This window comes from Petromyzon marinus, chromosome 24, assembly GCF_048934315.1.
Source record: "Petromyzon marinus isolate PM22_M1 ecotype Great Lakes invasive population chromosome 24, UKy_Petmar_22M1.pri1.0, whole genome shotgun sequence".
Lineage (NCBI taxonomy): Eukaryota > Metazoa > Chordata > Hyperoartia > Petromyzontiformes > Petromyzontidae > Petromyzon > Petromyzon marinus.
In genome coordinates, this window is record NC_133690.1 from 14,797,040 (window position 1) to 14,816,777 (window position 19,738).

At 44.5% G+C, this 19,738-nt stretch overlaps 1 protein-coding gene across 3 annotated transcripts in view; it reads right to left on the minus strand.

Moving 5' to 3' along the window:
* The window catches only part of TMEM117 (transmembrane protein 117), a 75,355-nt gene that overhangs the window by 41,178 nt on the left and 14,439 nt on the right, over nucleotides 1-19,738 (minus strand). For all 3 annotated transcript variants that reach the window (XM_032960041.2, XM_032960039.2, XM_032960040.2), the window contains exons 3-4: nucleotides 10,636-10,930; nucleotides 1,807-1,939 (exon numbers count right to left, since the gene is read on the minus strand). In XM_032960041.2, coding sequence (XP_032815932.2) covers nucleotides 1,807-1,939; nucleotides 10,636-10,930 — 428 coding nt within the window. The remainder of the gene's footprint in view (nucleotides 1-1,806; nucleotides 1,940-10,635; nucleotides 10,931-19,738) is intronic.

Consider the following 19,738-nt stretch of genomic DNA (forward strand, 5'->3'; position numbering starts at 1 on the left):
GCATGATGGGAGGACCAATGGCTTCGGTCACAATCGCGCCTTTCAGAACCTTCGGCGGAGTAGGTTTCGGTGCAGCGTTGTGCATTTTCCGCACTCCAGAATAAGCACTCCGAGGCTTTAAAGGTAAAGAAGCCATTGAAGATTGAGTTATTATTCGTCCCATGACCAAGATTAAACCGAGGGCACGGACGGCGCCGCACTGCCAACACGCTTGCTCGCATGTGGCCCACAAGAGAGCGTGGGAGGATTCGCCCGAATAAAAGATTCATTCCGTGGGTTCATGCAAATTTGATCAACATTGAAAAGTACTTGCCGTGAAAAACCCTTCAGCGCACGAGCGTGGCGCGTCTCGGAAAGAGGCAAGGTGACCTAGTTTCAGATGCGATTGTCACCGGCGCGAGCACGCGTGCAATTTAATGGAATCATTTAGAAGATTCTTCAAAGATAATGAGCTTTGCTGTTGAACAAAGCGCTGCTTTATGAGATGGACAAAGACAGCTACTTCAAAAGTCCTCTGATCTTCCGTAAGCAGCTTTACACTGGGAGCTCTCAGATGTGCACGATTTCAAAAGGAAATATCTGCTGCGAGCGAAAGTCAAATACAATAGCCTGAGCTCTTGAAAAGGAATATTGATTATTCTTATTATGAAGATGCCCCACGATCGGGTAGGACAAAACGAAAACAGTCTCCCAAAGATGTCTTGTGAGCACGCAAAATCGCAGAGTTCATAACGGGACCTCTCTCGGCCAAAACGAATACCTCCCACGCCCGAGCTAACCCGCTGTCGGCAGTTCAGGTGTTTATTCATTGCATTTCACCCAGTCACTCAGCCACATGATATATTCTGCCGGGTGACAAACCTGCCCGGCCGTGTCCGATCACGGAAGCGTGCACAGTGCTTGGCATGGGCGACCCTCCACGCACAAATAAGTTTCCACGGGGCAGTGAATCAAAATCCATTGTTGCTCCGTGCGCCTCTATGCTTCCGAGTCTTTGTTCACCGACTTCGCTGAGCGGCACAGCCCAGCGCGGTGAAGCGTGCTCGGATTACCGCCATGGCCTCGCAAACGCGCGTGTAGGGGAGGCCACCATCCAGCAGTGGATTGGCAAAAAGCACCGCACGTGTAAAACACATACGTACACGCATCGTGCGTGCATGCTCACGCATACGTATACACACGTACGCGGACAAGGGTTCCCTGAGACAGCGCGTCGCGTGTCATCCCAGCGTGATGTCGAGTCGTGCTGCATGCGTTCGTGGCACCCATAACAAAAAAAAACGTGAATGCAATTTTGTCGGTGCGCGGGCACTTGTCTGTGGCTCGGCGCAGTGAGCCGTCTTTGTGCGGTAATTAATTCATCCCCAGTGGGAGCCCCGGTGGAGCGAGGGCAGCGATGAGAACATTTGGGCCAGGTGCCAGAGCAGCGATGGTGGGCGCGTGAAGATCCATTTATTTGTTATTCTCACACCAATTATTTTGATGCCAATTGCACGTAATTATCCGATAATCATACGTTTAGGCCGATGGGGTAAAAACTAAAACTTAAAAACTCGACTCGAACAAATAAACAATACAAACGACATGGGCAATATGAGACAGTGAAAACGAATCGATACTTGAATAGATTTGCAATCCCGAATTGCGGCAATGCATAGAATTAGCCGCGAGCGGCGGGTGGGATGTTTGAATCATCACTTCTGGACAGAGTGGATGAGGTCTCCTGAACAGGGGATCCCATACCCTACGGCATATTCGGCGGTGTTTTTTTTTGCTTGTGCAGGAGGGATCAACCCTTATACTCACGTCATGTTGGGAGAGAACGTCAGCAGGAGGTTGTAGATGTGTGAGAAAAAGAAGAGGAGCATGATGGAGGTGAAAAACATGACCATCCAGGTGCCCCGGTCTTTATGGAACATCTTCAGCCTCAGCATGTTGCCTGGGCGGGCAAGGAGACAAGAGAGGTGGTCATTTCCCGTCGCACGCACCCTCACTTTGCCAGCCACCCCCGACAGCGCCGCGAAGAATGAAATCAGAATCAGAATCCGATGAGCCATGAAGCTGGTTTTCAGAGATGTCCAGTAGGGGCGGGTAAGAACGTTACAACAACAAACAGTGCAAAAAAACCATGATGGTAGTGTGAAGTACAAGAAAGGCAAACAAAGCACCCGAAACGAATACAAACAAAACTCAACCATCCCCATTCTATCAGGCAAAGCCCACTTAGGTATTAACTTATTTTTCAGAAGCCACCTGGCCACGAATGATAGCTCAACAACCACAAAGTGGCCCATTATTTGGACATTTATGGCACCAAAATAATCTCAATGCACGTTTCCAAATGTGGAGGGGGAAAACCGGAAGACCTGGAGAAAACAAAAATCAACAAGACCACGAAACAAAACCGAGCAAAAGATTTGGATGCCGGTTTAGCTCCGGGGACGGTGGGGGGAGTGGGGTGATGGTGGGGGTGGGCACCGGATTAATCAAAAAAATATCGGGGTGCATCAATTACCAGCTTTAATTTAAACCCTAATTAACGTAATGAAATATTGCTCTGGAAAAGAAAAAAAAACGTCACTTGAAATTTCTATTAACACCCACCGCTCCATCTCTGTACCTCATCTCTTGTTTTCTCGTGACACTGACATCTCTGTTTTTGTTTACATTCCTCCTCTCGTGTGTCCCTACATCTGTATCTCGTCGATATTTCTTCTGCCAACCGACTAGGATTTCATGAATCGAAAGAAATTCTGCCGAGAGCCCCCGGGGGGGCAGCAACACCACCGATGAAACTCAGCCACGGCGGTGGTCTCTCCAGACGGTGAGCCCGCGACAACGCGAGTTGCCGACATCCAGAGAAGGCGGCACTTGGCAGGCTTCTGCTGAAGGGTGTGCCAAAAAGCCAGGACGCATTGGGTTATTTCATTCATTTTAACAAACCGACTTCCATTGCACTATTGCACGCGTTTAATGCACGCATGAATTATAGGCTTTAGACGTCAAAATTAACGTGGGCTTTTTGTTTAAGATCACATCTTTGAACATTCATCAATCATGTTGCTATCTCAATTCATTGATTCGGGATTCTTGGTCAAGTTTTCTCAGCGACAGACTCGAAGTGATCACAAGGGAAGAATAAAAATGGATATTAATGATAACAGATAAAATATTAACTTATAGAATAAACAATGAAAATGATTTCATGCCAGTGTTAAAATATATATGAAATAACCATACGTATCCTGACTTTTAGGCCACCCTGTATATTTTTAGTAATTGCATCCCTCATAAATGCTCAACAATTCAGAGTAAATAATGATCTGTGCCTGAAGCACAGGTGGAGACAAAGCTCAATTCGATATGTTAATTTGCATTCAAGGTTGCAAACACCATCTGCTTCCCATTACATAAACGCGTTGCTTTAAAATTGCACACATTTAATGCCGAATGCTCCGTCAATTAATGTTGAGCAGCATGGCTGCTGTCAAGATAACATACAAAAGCACACTTCAAACGAAGGTACCCTAACATGTGCAGGTACAGCATTTTTGTGTAAATCCACTGCTGGATGAGCCCCCCCCCCCCCCCCCCCCCACACACACACACACTGTTATGGGGGTTATTTGACCATACTTCCCCCATGCTGTTCAGTGCTGGTTGCTTAAGGCAGAGGGAGCAAAAATGTTGGAGCATAGTACAATACTCCGCTGGATTTTTTCTGCACTGCCCTCTCTTGACACGAGTAGCCCGACAGGAACCTGTGACAGCTTTTTTTTTGTTATCATGCGTGGTGGTCGCTCGTCGGAGCAACGGAGGAGGCTCAACCGGCGCAACAGCTTCCGCGGCCCCACGAAATTGGGTGAATCTGGGGCGACTTGATCTCAAGGTCCAAGATGTTGACGGCCATCGCACGGCAACCCCCATTTCAGATGAAGCCCTTTAAAAAAAAATAAGGCAGCTGAACGCGAGGGCGTGGAAAAAAGGAAAACCACCACCAAAGAAATAACACGCACATCGGAAATTAGCATTTTTCAGTTCTGAGATACCGAACCGGGTATTCAGTTCTCACTCTTGGAAATGCTCGGCGCTAACGAACAATTGTTTTGCCATCGCGCGTTCTGACACGGCAGATGTGCTTGTCAAATGGCGCTTAAATGAGAACCGCGGGGAAGGGAATGCGCGTAATTGCTTTATACATCATTGTTAGGGAAATGTCAGTCGCCCCTGCGGACAAATTGGCTGATCATTGCCGCCACCTTCCGGGGGAAGTACACGCAACACTTTTTTTTCTATTCTTGGTTCTGTTGCTTGTGTTGCAGTCGAAAAGTTGTGAGAATTTTATTGTTTTATATATTTTTAATTATTTTATTGTTTCCCTTCTACGCGACTTTACCGACAGAACCAAGAATATAAATCCCTGCAGTCACGAAAGCTTTAAATAAAAACTTTTTTTGTGTCTTATCTTATATTTATACAGTGCCTTTATCCAAGGTGCTTTACACGAGTTATGAGTGGTACAATGAGGGTCGCTAAGGGTGATATGGTGCATAGGGATGGGGTATGGGGAGGGAGGTTTAGTGGGATGGAGGGAAGGATGGGCCAGGGAGAAGAGGTGGGCCTTGAGGGAGGAGCGGAAACGAGACAGGGAGGGTGCTTCTGCCTTAATGTGGAGGGGATGTTTGTTCCAATGCAAGGGGGCATGTAGGGAAAAGGAGCGGAAATGGTGGATTGTGCACAAGGAGAGGGGGGAATGGTGAGGAGTAGGAGGAGAGATTGAGAGCGGAGCGGAGTGGGCCGGAGGGGACATAAAACGAGACAAGAAAAGCGAGGCACGGTGGTGCGATGAGTTCTCCAATACGTGCCTAAAGGGTCCAGCAGCCACCGCAAGCGAATGTCTGACCGGCGCAAGAGGAATGTGATGTCCCAATTAAGGGGTTATAATATATAGAAGACTATTCTTTGAATTTGTCACGCTATCTATGGGACCTTTAATGCCAGTATAAAAATGATGAAAAGGGTGGAATAGGCTTTACCCTTTCTGGCAAAGGCAGTAACTGCTCAACCCGAGCTATTAATGCTTTGCGACTTGCAATGCCTTTATACTTACTGTTCGCCTATTGGCATTCTCTGGCCTAACACTGGTGAGACAAGGCCATACAGAAGGCTGTATCTGGGTGTAGGCCAATCAGTTTCAAAGACAATGCATATATTATCAGAGCATATTCTATGGTATTTTCGGTAAAGTCACGTAGATAGAAAAATAACAATAAAATAACAAAAATGAACTGATGACAACCGCTTGTGTTGCGATCGAAACGTCGTGATATTTTTATTAACTTTATTTTAATTTTTATTATTTTCAAGTTATTATTTTTTCTATCTACATAAAAATGATGAAAAGGGTGGAATAGGCTTTACCCTTTCTGGCAAAGGCAGTAACTGCTCAACCCGAGCTATTAATGCTTTGCGACTTGCAATGCCTTTATACTTACTGTTCGCCTATTGGCATTCTCTGGCCTAACACTGGTGAGACAAGGCCATACAGAAGGCTGTATCTGGGTGTAGGCCAATCAGTTTCAAAGACAATGCATATATTATCAGAGCATATTCTATGGTATTTTCGGTAAAGTCACGTAGATAGAAAAATAACAATAAAATAACAAAAATGAACTGATGACAACCGCTTGTGTTGCGATCGAAACGTCGTGATATTTTTATTAACTTTATTTTAATTTTTATTATTTTCAAGTTATTATTTTTTCTATCTACATAAAAATGATGAAAAGGGTGGAATAGGCTTTACCCTTTCTGGCAAAGGCAGTAACTGCTCAACCCGAGCTATTAATGCTTTGCGACTTGCAATGCCTTTATACTTACTGTTCGCCTATTGGCATTCTCTGGCCTAACACTGGTGAGACAAGGCCATACAGAAGGCTGTATCTGGGTGTAGGCCAATCAGTTTCAAAGACAATGCATATATTATCAGAGCATATTCTATGGTATTTTCGGTAAAGTCACGTAGATAGAAAAATAACAATAAAATAACAAAAATGAACTGATGACAACCGCTTGTGTTGCGATCGAAACGTCGTGATATTTTTATTAACTTTATTTTAATTTTTATTATTTTCAAGTTATTATTTTTTCTATCTACATGACTTTACTGAAAGAAGCATAGAATATGAATTACTGCAGTCACAAAAGTTTTAAGTAAACATTTATCAGAGCATGTTTGTTTGCATGTTTTGACACAAATGTGTGGTTAATGCAGACTTAATGCCTGCAATACGTAATACATTTTTTGTTTGAACATCTTCACACCTCCTGTTTTATTGCTAGAAGGGGTAAAGCCGATTTATCTTGTTTGTCATGGTGATTTTTTTAAGGAATTGTTTTATTAGTGGTATGGCAGTGATCACTTATACAGCATGGGCCAGGAAAACTAAAATAAGCCAAATAAATTATGATAAAAATACCAGCATGGGGAAATAAATCATGAATGTATATTATATTTTTCTAAGTTGCCAATTCACTCTTGCAAGGTCATTAAACATAAAAAAACGTGCATCACATTACAAGGAATAGACGTAAAATTGGATTAGTATGATGCATTTAACTGTTTCATTTATCAAAAGTTTTTCGAATCTCAAAATCCACATGTTGGATCTCAACATATCAAGGAATGCGAAGCAGTGTTGAGCAAGTGCTTAGCTGGATAACTAACAGGGCTTGCCAGGTGTTGTAGGTGTGGGACTGCGAGGAGGCTCAGAGATATGAGTGTGGACTGTCATCCCCCTCATATGCAGCATTCCATGGTGGCGAGATGTTAACTACCTCGCCTGGTATACAGGGGGTCGTGGGTTTCGATCCTAACCATAACGCCCCGTGGATTTTTCTCCGGGTCCTCCGGTTTCTCCCTCCGCATTTCGAAACATGCGATTTTTTTAGTTTTTGGCTACTATAAATGTTCACGTGATAAGCCGCCACTGCGGTGAGCTATCATTTGTGGGCGGATCGTTCCTGTGGTGTCCTCCTACATGAAGCCAAACGGCTTATTCATGGAATTGGCCAAACATTCCAACGCAAGGCCCTCCAGAAAGCGAATCTTAAGACTCAATGGGTCCTTCCTGGATCATTAATTAGCATTATCATTATTATTGTCACTACTACTTCACAGTCCAAATAATGACAGTGAAATCTCTTCAGTAAAAGTTGGCAGTTTGCAATTTAAGAAGAACTCGGCACCATTCCGTAGGCTTCGACTATTGTATTCATGCCATTTCAAATGTAAACAATATTGATGTGTCTGCTGTGAGCCAGTCAGGTCTATGAAAATATGTAGTTCACATTATATGCAAATCCTCATTTAGCAAAAAAATATATAGGAGAGCACTGAAAACTGATTTTGTCAGAGATTTCAGTGTTGCCTTCAGCACCACTTAGCAAAACCATCCCGCATCGTTTACCCAGAATGCAAATGTGAAATGCGGCAATTGCATCTAATTAAATGATGAATAATTGTTTTAATGAAACACTGCATTACATACAGAGGCTATATTTTATTCACGCGTTATTTAAAGTGTCATATTTTCCATGTTTTATTTAGCACTCCATAATGAAAAGTGCACAGTTCATACATTCACCGTATTTATAAATTAACAACAAAGGTTACCGTATTCTCCGGATTATGACGTACTTTTTTTCACGGTATTTTAAATAAAAAACGTTGGGGGTGCATCTTATAATCCTGTAGGTGTGTGTGTATGTTACCAGATTTGTGGGAGAGCGGTGGTGTAGTGCCTCGCGCACTGCACTATAAACATGGCAAAACGAGTTTGATTCCCACTCACGGACCAACACCAGCGACGATTATGACCTGGTCCTGGGCCTCCCCTAGGTCGGTTCAGCATCAAATGAGTTCCTGGTGCGGTGTGTAAACATCGCCACTGGAGAGACAAAGGCGGTTGGGCACGGTGCCGGCCATCCACCCTCTCGTGTGCCGTGCCGGCCTTCACATGTGCTCGCTAACAGCACTTGCCCCTCCAGTCTCTTAAGGCTATAAGGAGGATCGTTGTTTTCATTACCAGATTTGTATAGCTTTATTGACACCGGGCACATATTGTGGGTGCGTCTTATTTTCCGGAGGGTCTTATAAACCACAGTATGCCCTGGTTTATGCCGATATCCATCAACAATGTTTAAGCCTGTCTGCTAATCTCAACGAAATGGGTTCAGATTTTCTGAGCAAACAAACAAGTGTGAATTTCATGAGCTGCGAGTCACAATCCATTTCATTTTACAGCTGCAATGTGCAGAATGATTATCAAAAAACACGTTTTAAAACACATACCACGGCTTACCCTGTAACAGTTTCATTTTATCCACGTTTCCAAGGGGATTCCTTGAAACGTTAACTTAAGAGGAAATTCAATGCCCCTCAAACCTTTGCCCAGGGCAGAGTGGTATGGGAGAAAGACACACTCTGTCGCCACACTCTGCAAGCCGACAATCAACTTCCACCCACTGGCACCTTGCTCCTCCAACCAATATTGTACTCACTGCCACGGCACACACATCGCGGGGTGCTGGTCTGTATCGAAATTCCTCTCTCCAAAAAAAAGGTTATTTAAAGAAAATTGCCAGGATGGTGAAGTAGGGTCAAATAACTCGGAAGGCCCGTAACGGCGTGGCGAGGCCCTCATCCAGCAGCGGATTGACAAACGGGCACTACACGTACATCATCAGGATGCTATTGTAAAAAAAAAAAATGCACAAAGCAGAGTACACGATTCCAAGAATGGCTGTCAAACAGAATTCATTCTCTTTTGCAAAGTGGTTCGTTCAGTGACGCTTCCGTGGCGAAATGGTGACCACCACTGGACTTGCCATCCAGAGGTGGTGGTTGCGATCTTCCGGAGCGGCAGTTGAAACAACGGCGCAGGTTTCTAAACCCCACCCACCCCCCTTACCCCACCCCGCCTCTTGTCCGCCCAGCGGTATAAAAGGATACACCGGCAGTTAGTCAATCGGCAGAGTGGCAAGGCGATTCACTGACTCCCACCTCTTCCAAGACGTTCGTCAAGCATCACACAGTCGGCCAAATAATCTCTAGACGAGCTCCCTAGCTCTCACTGCTGACGGAAGCAATTCCGGAAGCAATTTCGCCAGCAGTGGCACGAGCAGGCGGTTGCAGCGCTGCACCTTTAACCCACTTTTCTGTTGACTCCAATACGTTGAGCTACTTCTTAATGGAAACCCATTAGCTGCCAATGTAACCATAGAAACTTGCATGCCACGGCTGTCACGGCCAAAAGAACTGCAGGAGTGTTTCTTTTTTTTATGACCAATTTCATCTCAATTGCACTTTTGGAACTTTCAAAGCCATCAGAGTCCCACGCGGCACACCGGAGAATGGACCCTCCCCCCCCACCCCGCACCTGACACCCGTAGAGATTTTTTTTTCGTGCGGTCACCGTTGACCGTGCCGAGACCATTAACTCTCTCGACTTGACAACTGGGTTTTAATCACGGGTGGCTGCCCAGATTCGATCGCCGGATCTCAGCGGGGGGGGGGGGAGTCGGGGGGGCGGGTCGGGGGGGGGAGGTGTCTGGCATAATACTCTCACATCTCACATCGGCAGAGTATAATCCCCGGTGAGCCACTCGGCCAAACTCGACAATTTGAATTTAGAGCGGCTGACGCAACAAAATCTTGAACCTTCCTTTTATGCACCGCCGTCCGACTTGTTTAGGTCCCTAACAGCATTAGCCCCAATTGTCCCACCTCGTTGCCCTTCCACCTCCTGTCCTGATTGTCACCCGTCCCGTTATACCGGTTTCCCCGGTTGCATAAGTTAAAGATGTCATTACCTCAATCGTTACGCATTACGGTACAATTTGCCGTCCGTGTGGGGCCAGGCTGTCTGTGTCACACGCCACTGCTCACTCAGCCCATTAATGATCGAGGCTCCCTCATAGTCAACCAGGAGATGAAATAAACCGATCGAGACACGTGAAAAACATCGCCTCTCTTGCAAGGGCGACCTCGGTTGCATCATCTCTCTTTGACTACACGATATTTGAAAAAAAAAAAAACATTTTGAGTACAAAATCGTTTAAAAGAAATCAGTTTGCCCAACGTGCATTCGCTGTTTCTTTTTATTGTCGATTTTTGCCGTAATGTTTGTACGACTGTCCCCCTGCACAGCATCTTGGCGATGCATTTAGTATTCTGACACTGCAAGGTAACTGTGCAGCCCTGTCATTGCTTATTCATGCCACTGATGACGAAAGGGCCTCCACTCGAGAGAAAACGCCTCTTGAGGGTATCTTGGTCTACTCTTCCACACTCGTCAGACATCTTTGAAGAGGTGGTAGTAGCCACACTTCATCTAGACCTACCGTGTACCCAATTATCCTTCTGGTAGGACAGAAGGGACGGGCGGGGGGGCGTGTTTAAGAAATGTAAGAACCTTGCACCGATGTTTCAACTGCCGCACCCGGAGGTCAAATCGAACCGGCGACCTCTGCATTGCAAGTCCGGCCCGCTAACCGTTAAACACCACTAGGGCATCACCGCAGGGAAAACCTTCGCGAAAGCCACACATACGACGGGACCAGCGGACGACCTACCGAACAGCGCCTGGTGGATGATGAACTTTCCCACGAGCATGCCGCCCGCGATGCCGCAGAGCCACGTGCACACCTTGAGCACGCTCCACCACCCGCCCGGGTACTTGTTGACCACGAGGGAGAAGCAGTTCCCCACCACCGCCACGTTGGCCTCGGTGCGGCTGTGCGACACGGGGTCCTCGGCGAACATGAGGAAGTTGAGGAGTGTGACGAGGTAGGCGATGAAGAGGCGCAGCCACGGGTGCTGGAAGTAGTGGCGGAACAGCGCCAGGTGGCGCACAAAGCGGACCTGGCCCTGTCGGAAGAATTCACCCACAGGAGTCAGGAAGCCGACCACAGAATGTTTTTAGAAGTGGTCTGGTGGCTCGGGGGTCAGGGCGGTCAGCTGGCACCGCTGAGATCTCGGCGTCGCAATCTCAATTCGGGCAACCGCCTGTGGTGAAGATCGGTTTTCAAGCGTGTAGCGAATTGGTGGTCTCGGCCCGGTGACCAGGGACTGCATAGAAATAAATCGTCACGCTAAATTTGGATTTTCAGTTAATTTGGAAAAAAATCCAGATCCGAGATTTGAAAAATGTCAGTTTGTCCGTCATGTGGACAATCTCACAGCAGGAGTGTATGGGCAAGTGCAGCCAATCCCACGAAGAATGCGTTCTGCAGCCATTTCCTGGAGCATGGGGCACATTGCTCTTCGAGATGTATTCATCGATTAAAAAAAATGAACAAAAGTCTGCAGGAACACTCTGGAGCAGATTCTATTCTGTGCTGAGCATTTGCCGCTGTAGAAAAAAACTTTCCCAAAATTCATCTGAAGATATGATTGAGTGTCTTTTTTACGTAAAGCTTGGGGAGGCCTTCATCCATCCAATAGTGGCTTGACCATGCCAGATAACCACGATGCTGATGGTAACTTTACGTGCTCCCTTAACAAGTCTCATCACGTGCACGAAGGGAAATAAGATAGATCGCTGGGAGTAGAATGTAAAATAAAGGTTAATGGCCATGCAAGGCTACTGTGGATTTATAGTTGATTGCAAATGATACGTGTAACAATAAATGTCAACAATCTATATTAGAATTTTAAACCAACCTCACATAAAATACTTGAGCATGATAATAAAATGAAATTAATATAAACAACACAGCATCTAAAATATAGAAAAATAATCTCATCATCTGTATACCAAAATTGCAACCCTTTTTATTTAAAAATTGCTTCATGCCTTGGATATAATAAGAAACACGACAAAAAATTAGTAATTTTAAGGGAGCCGACAGGCTAGTTATTGCTATGCTGGTGAAGTAATAAACCCGTCCGTCTGTCCGCCTGTCCATCTGTCAATCCGTTCAAGGACATTTATTTGTAACGCTTTTAACAAAACTACAACATTCATAAACCAATCACTCGAGGATTTACTACACTTTTCACCGATAATAATGAGTATATCTGTGGGTTTTAGACAGGATTGGCAAGTCAATGTTTTTTTTTCTTCCTAAAAGCATCTTTATATCTACAGAAAATGAATCACCAGCGCAATCAATGCTAAAAATGTTGTCTGTGAATATCAGCGCTCGCGTCAAATAGAATGGAGGTGTCCTTCCCCCAGGAAGCCCATGTCTTAGTGTTTCTGATAGATGCAGTTGCATTTCGACGCTGTAGCAAGTATGAATTATGCATGGGCATTTTTTATTATAGACATTTAATTCAAAGTGTTAGAAGCTGCTGTGGGGCTACGCAGCTCGCCTATACCAATGCCCAGATCTGTATAGTTTGGGGAAATGCAATAGTTTTTTAAAGCATTAATATAGAAAATAACATAACCAGCACGCTCAATACACAGGCACGTGTGTATGGATGTAAGCACGTGCCGCCAGCAAAATGGAGGATAACTTTGCCCAGGGGAACCATGTCTCCTTGCTTCTGTGAGAAGCACTTGCATAAAGACAGATTCTAGAGTGAGTCTAAATTGTGCGTGGTAACTTTTAACCACCGTACAGGCATTTATCTCTCAACGGTGCTGGGTGATGTGGGGCAGCAGTCGGCAGCGTGGCGAACTACGTCATGCTGATGTCCTCTCCCATATATGCTGCTTGCCTCCACAAACCCACGTTGGCCAGTGTGGTGAAGGGAGGTCAAACAACTCCATCGACCTGTACGGTGTGGGAAGGCCGTCATCCAGCAGTGGTAGTGACAAAAGAGCTGCACCATGTACATTCATCGAAATTGTATCACGTCAATGAACTCGCAGATTATGGCCAATGGGCAATACTAATAATGATGATGATGCAGTGGCAGGCAAGGAATGGAAGGCTTCTGACAGGAAGTCAACCGAGTCAAAATAGGAATACAATTCGCGTGCAGGTGCTGCGTGGATTCTTGTATTGCGAGTTTGTGATTGGTGGCAGTGGCTTGGGGAGGCGTTTATCCAGCAGTGGATTGGCCATGGCAGAGGATGATGATGATGACGATTATGAGCGAACCAGCGTGTCCGTTTAGTAATCGAACGCAGGATTCAAGAGAAACATTGCAAGATTTGAACGCTCTCCAAAAAGTAGCTTGTGTCGTAAAGCCAGGCCGAGACCGCGGTGTAAATAAAACCTCTCCCTCTCCCCCTCTCTCTCTCTCCTGATTGAGATGCTGCTCGCCTCCGCGGTAATAGCAGCCTTTTTGCGGTGGGAGACAAAATCAGATGGAAATGATCCACATCCACCATCCACAGCCGGCTAAGAGGATTACAACGGCACGGCAAGCGGCTAGCGGGCACACAGTGTCCATAGCGTTGGAAAAATCGTTAGCAGGGTCGCCGTACGAGGCGACCCAAGCCAAGGAGCGTGGAGCTCCAAGGAAATCCACGACGAAAGCCATCTAGTTGCGCCAGGAGCGGTGTGTGGATTCTGCTAATCCTTTCATGTGCGAGCGCGTTTGATTTCCAAACCACCGCCGTTGTCTGTAACGTGATTTGAAAAAAAAAAAGCTCCCGGTGAGCGAGACTGCTCGAGCGCAAATGTTGGCTCGTGTGCAATGTGAGTAAAGCCGTCACTGCCCCCGCCTCTCGACGTGCGAACGGTTACATTCCAGCGTGCCAACGGTATTCATGATAATTTTACGAATGTCGGGGGGGGGGGGGGGTGGAGGTAGGATAGGGTTAACAGTAGCTAGATCGTGTAGCCTGACGCCGACGGCCCTGCACTGGGTTGAAAAATGTCGCGTTGGCTCAAACGGCTGCCCATTCAATTTGTGCGTTTGACATTACACAAATGGGGGTGTCGATGCGAGCGCCGCCCGCGAACTGGCGTCGGATCGCTCGCTCGCGATGCGTGCTTTGGGGGGGGGGGGGGCTGCGGGCTCCCTCCGTTTTTGCCGGGTGCTCGCTGAGTAGTGATGGGCCCCGCATGCGCTGAAATAGGAAAGGCCACGGCAGCACTGTTGTGGATTCCCACAGGCACGACACGACCGAAGGAACAAAACAAAACGATTCTTGCTTTGAATCGAGAACCCCCCCCCCCCCCCGACATCTTGACAATTCGTTGAATCGTTGGAGGGATGAGTCTTGTGGCGCGTGTGGAATCCGTAACAGTGAGTGCACAACGCTATGAATCTGGCTGTCCGAGTTAAGATTCCCAACCAAAGATAAAATTGGTGGCGAGTGATACTTGAATGGGCTCTGAACACCCCCCCCTACCCCCACTTCACCAATCCGATGCTGACCAACATGGTGAGGTACGGTCAAACAAAGCCACATGACTTACATGGTGAGACATTCATCCAGTGCTGGATTGATAATAAAGTGTCACATTTACTTTACTACGGTCATGTGAACTCAAATGAAGTATTCTTTGCACTGCATGTTATGGTAGCCTTAACGATAACTTGAAGACATCACAAAAACAAAAGGAGACATGAAGGATATCTCCACATAGTCGTGGATGTAACTCTGACCCTCTAGCTGCACACCTGAACACACACACACAGCACAAAGATTTTCAACACTCCATAATATTAATTTCCCCTTAAATTGTATTCGGATTATGTTATCTGTGCCACGCTATGAGATGGAAACGTTTTCATTTGGACGTTTCACAGCTAGCAGGGCACCACCCTGTGTCAGAAAACGGCCCCAGTAGGTGAGCTCACATCGTAACTTCTGAAGCCACTTCCATAGATGCCTTCATGTGCCCTGCAAGTGTTTTTTTAACATGTCAAAAAAAACACATGTTGAATTCCCAGAGCTATACCTTTGCCAAATTAAGTTAAAAACTAAGTGTATACCCCCCCCCCTCCACCTTCTTCCCTACCACCCCCGCTCCCTCTACTCCCTTACTTAAGTGTTTCTTCCCTCACCTTCCTCTCCCCTCGTGATAGTACATATGGACGCAGTGGCGGTACACCGGTGCAGCATAACACACCGGTCCTAATAAAACAGTCTAACGATGTCGCTACTGCGCCTTGAGTGAGCTGCAGACTCTCCGTCAGAAGTTGCCTTAGATCCAGCAGCTGCTTTACAATTCGAACGTGCGACACCACGAGTCATAATCTTTTGATGCCACCGTCCGCCAAGAAATGAGTCTGACAACGAATCGAGGAACCGTCGGACCAAGTCTAGGGCACGGGGAGTCAAATCTGCCTTTGGAACACTGAGCAGCCAATCGTCACCAGGCTATACGGCAACAGACTGTGAAGCTTCGTGTTCAGTCGCTCGCAGCGTTCGTCTTCCGACTGCTTCGACGTCACGAGAACTGATTTAGACCGCACCACCCCGCAAGATTTTCTGACCGGGTTTGCGAATCACGGGAAAATAAATAATTACCGCGAAAAATTGTGCATAATTTTAATATCGTGCACCGGTGTCCCGCCAATACGTTTGTATACACCGCTCGCGGTCCCCACTCGGTGGGACAGCAAGCCTAATCTCTGCCCCCTTCTCTCAACTCAGGACCACAACTTTCAGCACTTATGTCCGTGCAGTTTCTGTAACTCCACCACCCCCCGTTCCTCCCCATATTTGTCGCGGTTCGTGCTCTGTACTGGACTCCTACTGAAATATATATATATATATTTTTAAAAACGAGATATATTCCAGTTGTTTTTTTGTGTACATTCATTGGGAATGGGATTGAGACTAAAAAGTCACTAACCTTGAGCACTTGGTATATTCAAAGGCAGCTGAAACCAGAATTCAAAGCCCCAGATTCTCAGTAGTGTCAGCTCAGTCCTCTGACCCTTGAGCCACCCAGTTGCATTATTATAAAATAATCAAATTCGAATGTCTGCGATTCCTAGCAAGAGCTCTACTATGTCCGTGTGTATGTTGAACTTCTTTCGCAACGTACGTAGCCAACTGTGCTACCGGCTGCACCAATAGGCAACTGATCCACTTTAATGCAGCAATTAAATTATCAGAAATAAATATTGGATGGAAGAAAACCAACCAATCAAGCAGATGCACTCCAAATTGAATTTCACACCCCAGCAGGAATGTGCTTTCATGAGCCTAGGGTAAATTTTCTGAATTTAGCACAAAATAACTCTGTGCACTATACAAAGTAGCATTTATCTCGGTGTAATGAGAGTAAAGATTTTCCATTTGCACGTTAAGTCGAGGCTAAAAAAAGCATTTCTTAGGGGTATAACAAAAACACAATTCTGAAAACACGATACAACACTACTATCTATATTAAACTCCAATAAGAAATGTCTTTAAAAGGTCCAATCGTCTGTATACCAAAACCACCAATTGAAAACTGTCCTTCTTTAATTGATGTAATGTCACAAGATCATTAAATCCCAAAACAAAAAAACATTAATGAGCTTTTTAGATTATGTTGCTAACAACATCGAGAACCCCTGCAGCATTTAACATGCGTGACTCTAAATGAATGGAAGTCTGTATATTCGTGAACTTATTTCTGAATGGAGTTATATTTATTGTTCACAAACAATGCATAATACGTTGCATAGACTACATTACTTTTTAATTTGAAGTTTGAACAGTGCCTCGATTATTGAGATGGAATGCTCTTGCCAATAACATCCAGCAGTATTTGTTGAGCAGGTCTGACTGCTGATGAATCCCTAAAGGTCAAAACCAATTCACAGTTTGTAAGTTTAAACATATCCTACTGGACAATATTGTTTGTCACGTAATCAACAAAATAAGCCAATTCATTACTAGTTCAGTATGTGTTATTAGTTCAGCACACTGGTGTTACTCTCCAACACACCGGTGTGCTGAACTAGTTACGAATTGGCATGTTTTGTTTACGTGACAAACCTTACTTATTGGCTGTGTTGGGTGGTGGCGGGTTTAACGACACATTTATATTTATGTGATCTAACCCAAAAAAACCCTCTATTATGGATTGTATTACACTGAAAATAATTTCCAGGAACACGAGTGATGGTTGCCAAATCATGATTGTGATATTGCTGAATGGCCATTTTTGGATAAATAAAATAAGCGAGTCAACGAGTGAATGACTGCACTTCTGCACTAACTTTGCGACAGCGCAGGGTGAACGCCACTTAGTGCAATCGTCCGTAAAGAAATGACCTGGTCACGCAGGTTACCTCCTCTCACTGGGATGATTCCCCAAGGTCACAGGAAGCCAACCACTGAACACTGACAACTAAAACACAGTGAACCTGGCTGTGAAAGTGCTGCTTTGTTAATCGACGGTGTAACAACACCAAGCACCAGTGCAAGGGCTGAACTATTAGAGCCCTCCCCCCTATTATGGTCTGGTGAGTTCACAATTTGATTAATAATAACATCATAAATATTACACCTTAGAGGTGCATTTAATTTCTGTTCCCTGCTGCCATTATTTCTGCTCTTGGATTTGAATTTCAAATGCAATTATTTTGCACACACTTATAAAAATGCATTATATGCACGTGGGAAAAGGCTCGTTTTTTCCATGATTCACATTTACAATTGTATACGTACGTACTTCCAATCTATGTCAGGGGAACCGTATGGTATATGCCTTACAGTATATGCTTTTCCAGCTTGATTAGAAAATTAGCATATATTATGGCTGTATCAATTTAACTGCCGTCAACAATTCTATATAGAGTAACATTTTCAGGGTCAAGATTAAAGTTAAGAATCAATGTTTTTTTTGTGGTACAAAATGTATGAATCGAATAGAATCAATAATTGATTTGCTCCCCTCCAATTAATAACCCACATTGACCAGTATGGTGACGTATGATCATACATCTGCCATGACTGATATGGCGTGAGAAGGCCTTCACCTGGCAGTGGACTGTGCATTATCATTACATTAAATAGTATTTTCCATATTCTTGGTTCTTTCGGTAAAGTCAGGTAGAAGGGAAACAATAAAATAATAAAAATATAAAACAATAAAATTCTCACGACGGTTCGACTGCAAAACAAGCAATCATCATCAGGTGTGAAAACCACAGCAAGAACATTTGAAAAAAGTGGCGGGTTTTTTTTTACTTTAAAAAACGCCAATTTTTCAAATTAAAAAAAACGCCACTTTTTTCAAATTTTCTTGCTGTGGTTTTCACACCTGATGATGATCGCTTGTGTTGCAGTCGAAACGTCGTGATAATTTTATTGTTTTATATTTGTATTATTGTATTGTTTCCCTTCTACGTGACTTTACCGAAAGAACCAAGAATATGAATCCCTGCAGTCACGAAAACTTTAAATCAAAATTTAGTATTTTCCAGTCGTTTATTGTGAAATATCACCACAGAAAGCCATTTTCAAGTAACTATCGCTGCTCCCTCGTGTATAATTCGTGGACATTCTTTAAAAAAAGAACATTTATATATTTTAAAAATTATCAATTCAGTCGTGGACACATTGCGACAGGCATCTAATAAGTGCTAATTATTATTTTATTGCATGTGGGATTTACCCACGAGAACAAGGTGGCGATTGTTCATTATTACGCTTGCAATCAATGTGTGGCTTTATAATTGAGAAGAGATCAACTGATAGCATCTTATTGGAAGACAAGTCCCAACACCAACGTCATACTTTGACGATGGGTCAACTGCACGGGCAGTCAATACTCAAAGGGACCGAACATAAATGGCTTTCGAATGCTATTTTTGAAACTCATACATGTAGGACAGCGTGTGTCCATATAACCCACAAAACATACCCTGGGGTCAGTGAATATGAAATGTACCGTTGTTGGGTGTTTTTGTTTTCCTAGCCTAGTGGGTTTACTGTTATTTTTCTCTGGTGAAATGATACACGAAGTATTGTTGCATTTTTTTTCAAGAAATAAACCAGCTGACTGGGAGGAAGGATGTAGGGCATCTCTCAAAGTGCATTAAGTCAGGTTAACATTTCGACCTGAAAATTCAAACAATCCAAATATTAATGGGAAAAAAACACATTTGTAGGCCAAAGGTTGACGAATTAAAATGTAAATTTAAATGAAGGCAGACCTCTATATTTATTTATGTAATTAATTTATTATCGTCTACAATACAGCACAATGGCGCACAGTGAGTTTTATACGATGCTGCGGGTGTTGCGATTAATGGGCCCCATGATTTTTGTGGCGGGCTCTGGCCTATAAACACAAGGTGGAGCCAGCAGTATTTGTTGAACCGGTCTGATGCCCCTCATGAGACTTGAAGTCGAAACCAATCCAGAGTTAATCTTATACAAATTCTGCTGGAAATCATTGCTCAATATAACCCATAGGATGTTGGACAAGCTAATGCAAAATGTTAATTGTGTCATATTATTAACTTAAATCCAAATATATAGAACAGTGTTTTAGAATTAATCATCAGCTGTCATCTATCCACTGCTGGATAAAGGCCCACCCAAACTGCTGCTATCTCTCATGGGCTTGCGATGAAATACGCCGTCAAAAATCCTCCACATGAGCCAATTCATCTTTCCATCTCCACAGTAAATGTCCTCTGAGGTGTATTCCCTCCCCTTGGCCACCACTCCATCGTTATTTGCAACCACTAGGCTATCTTCCCTTCGAGTATTGTGTCAACAGCCAATATGACATCCCTAACTCGCATATATTCTGGAGAGTATTATAAAGGCAAGGAGAGTTTCATGCTTAGAATTAATACAGTACATAGTTACAA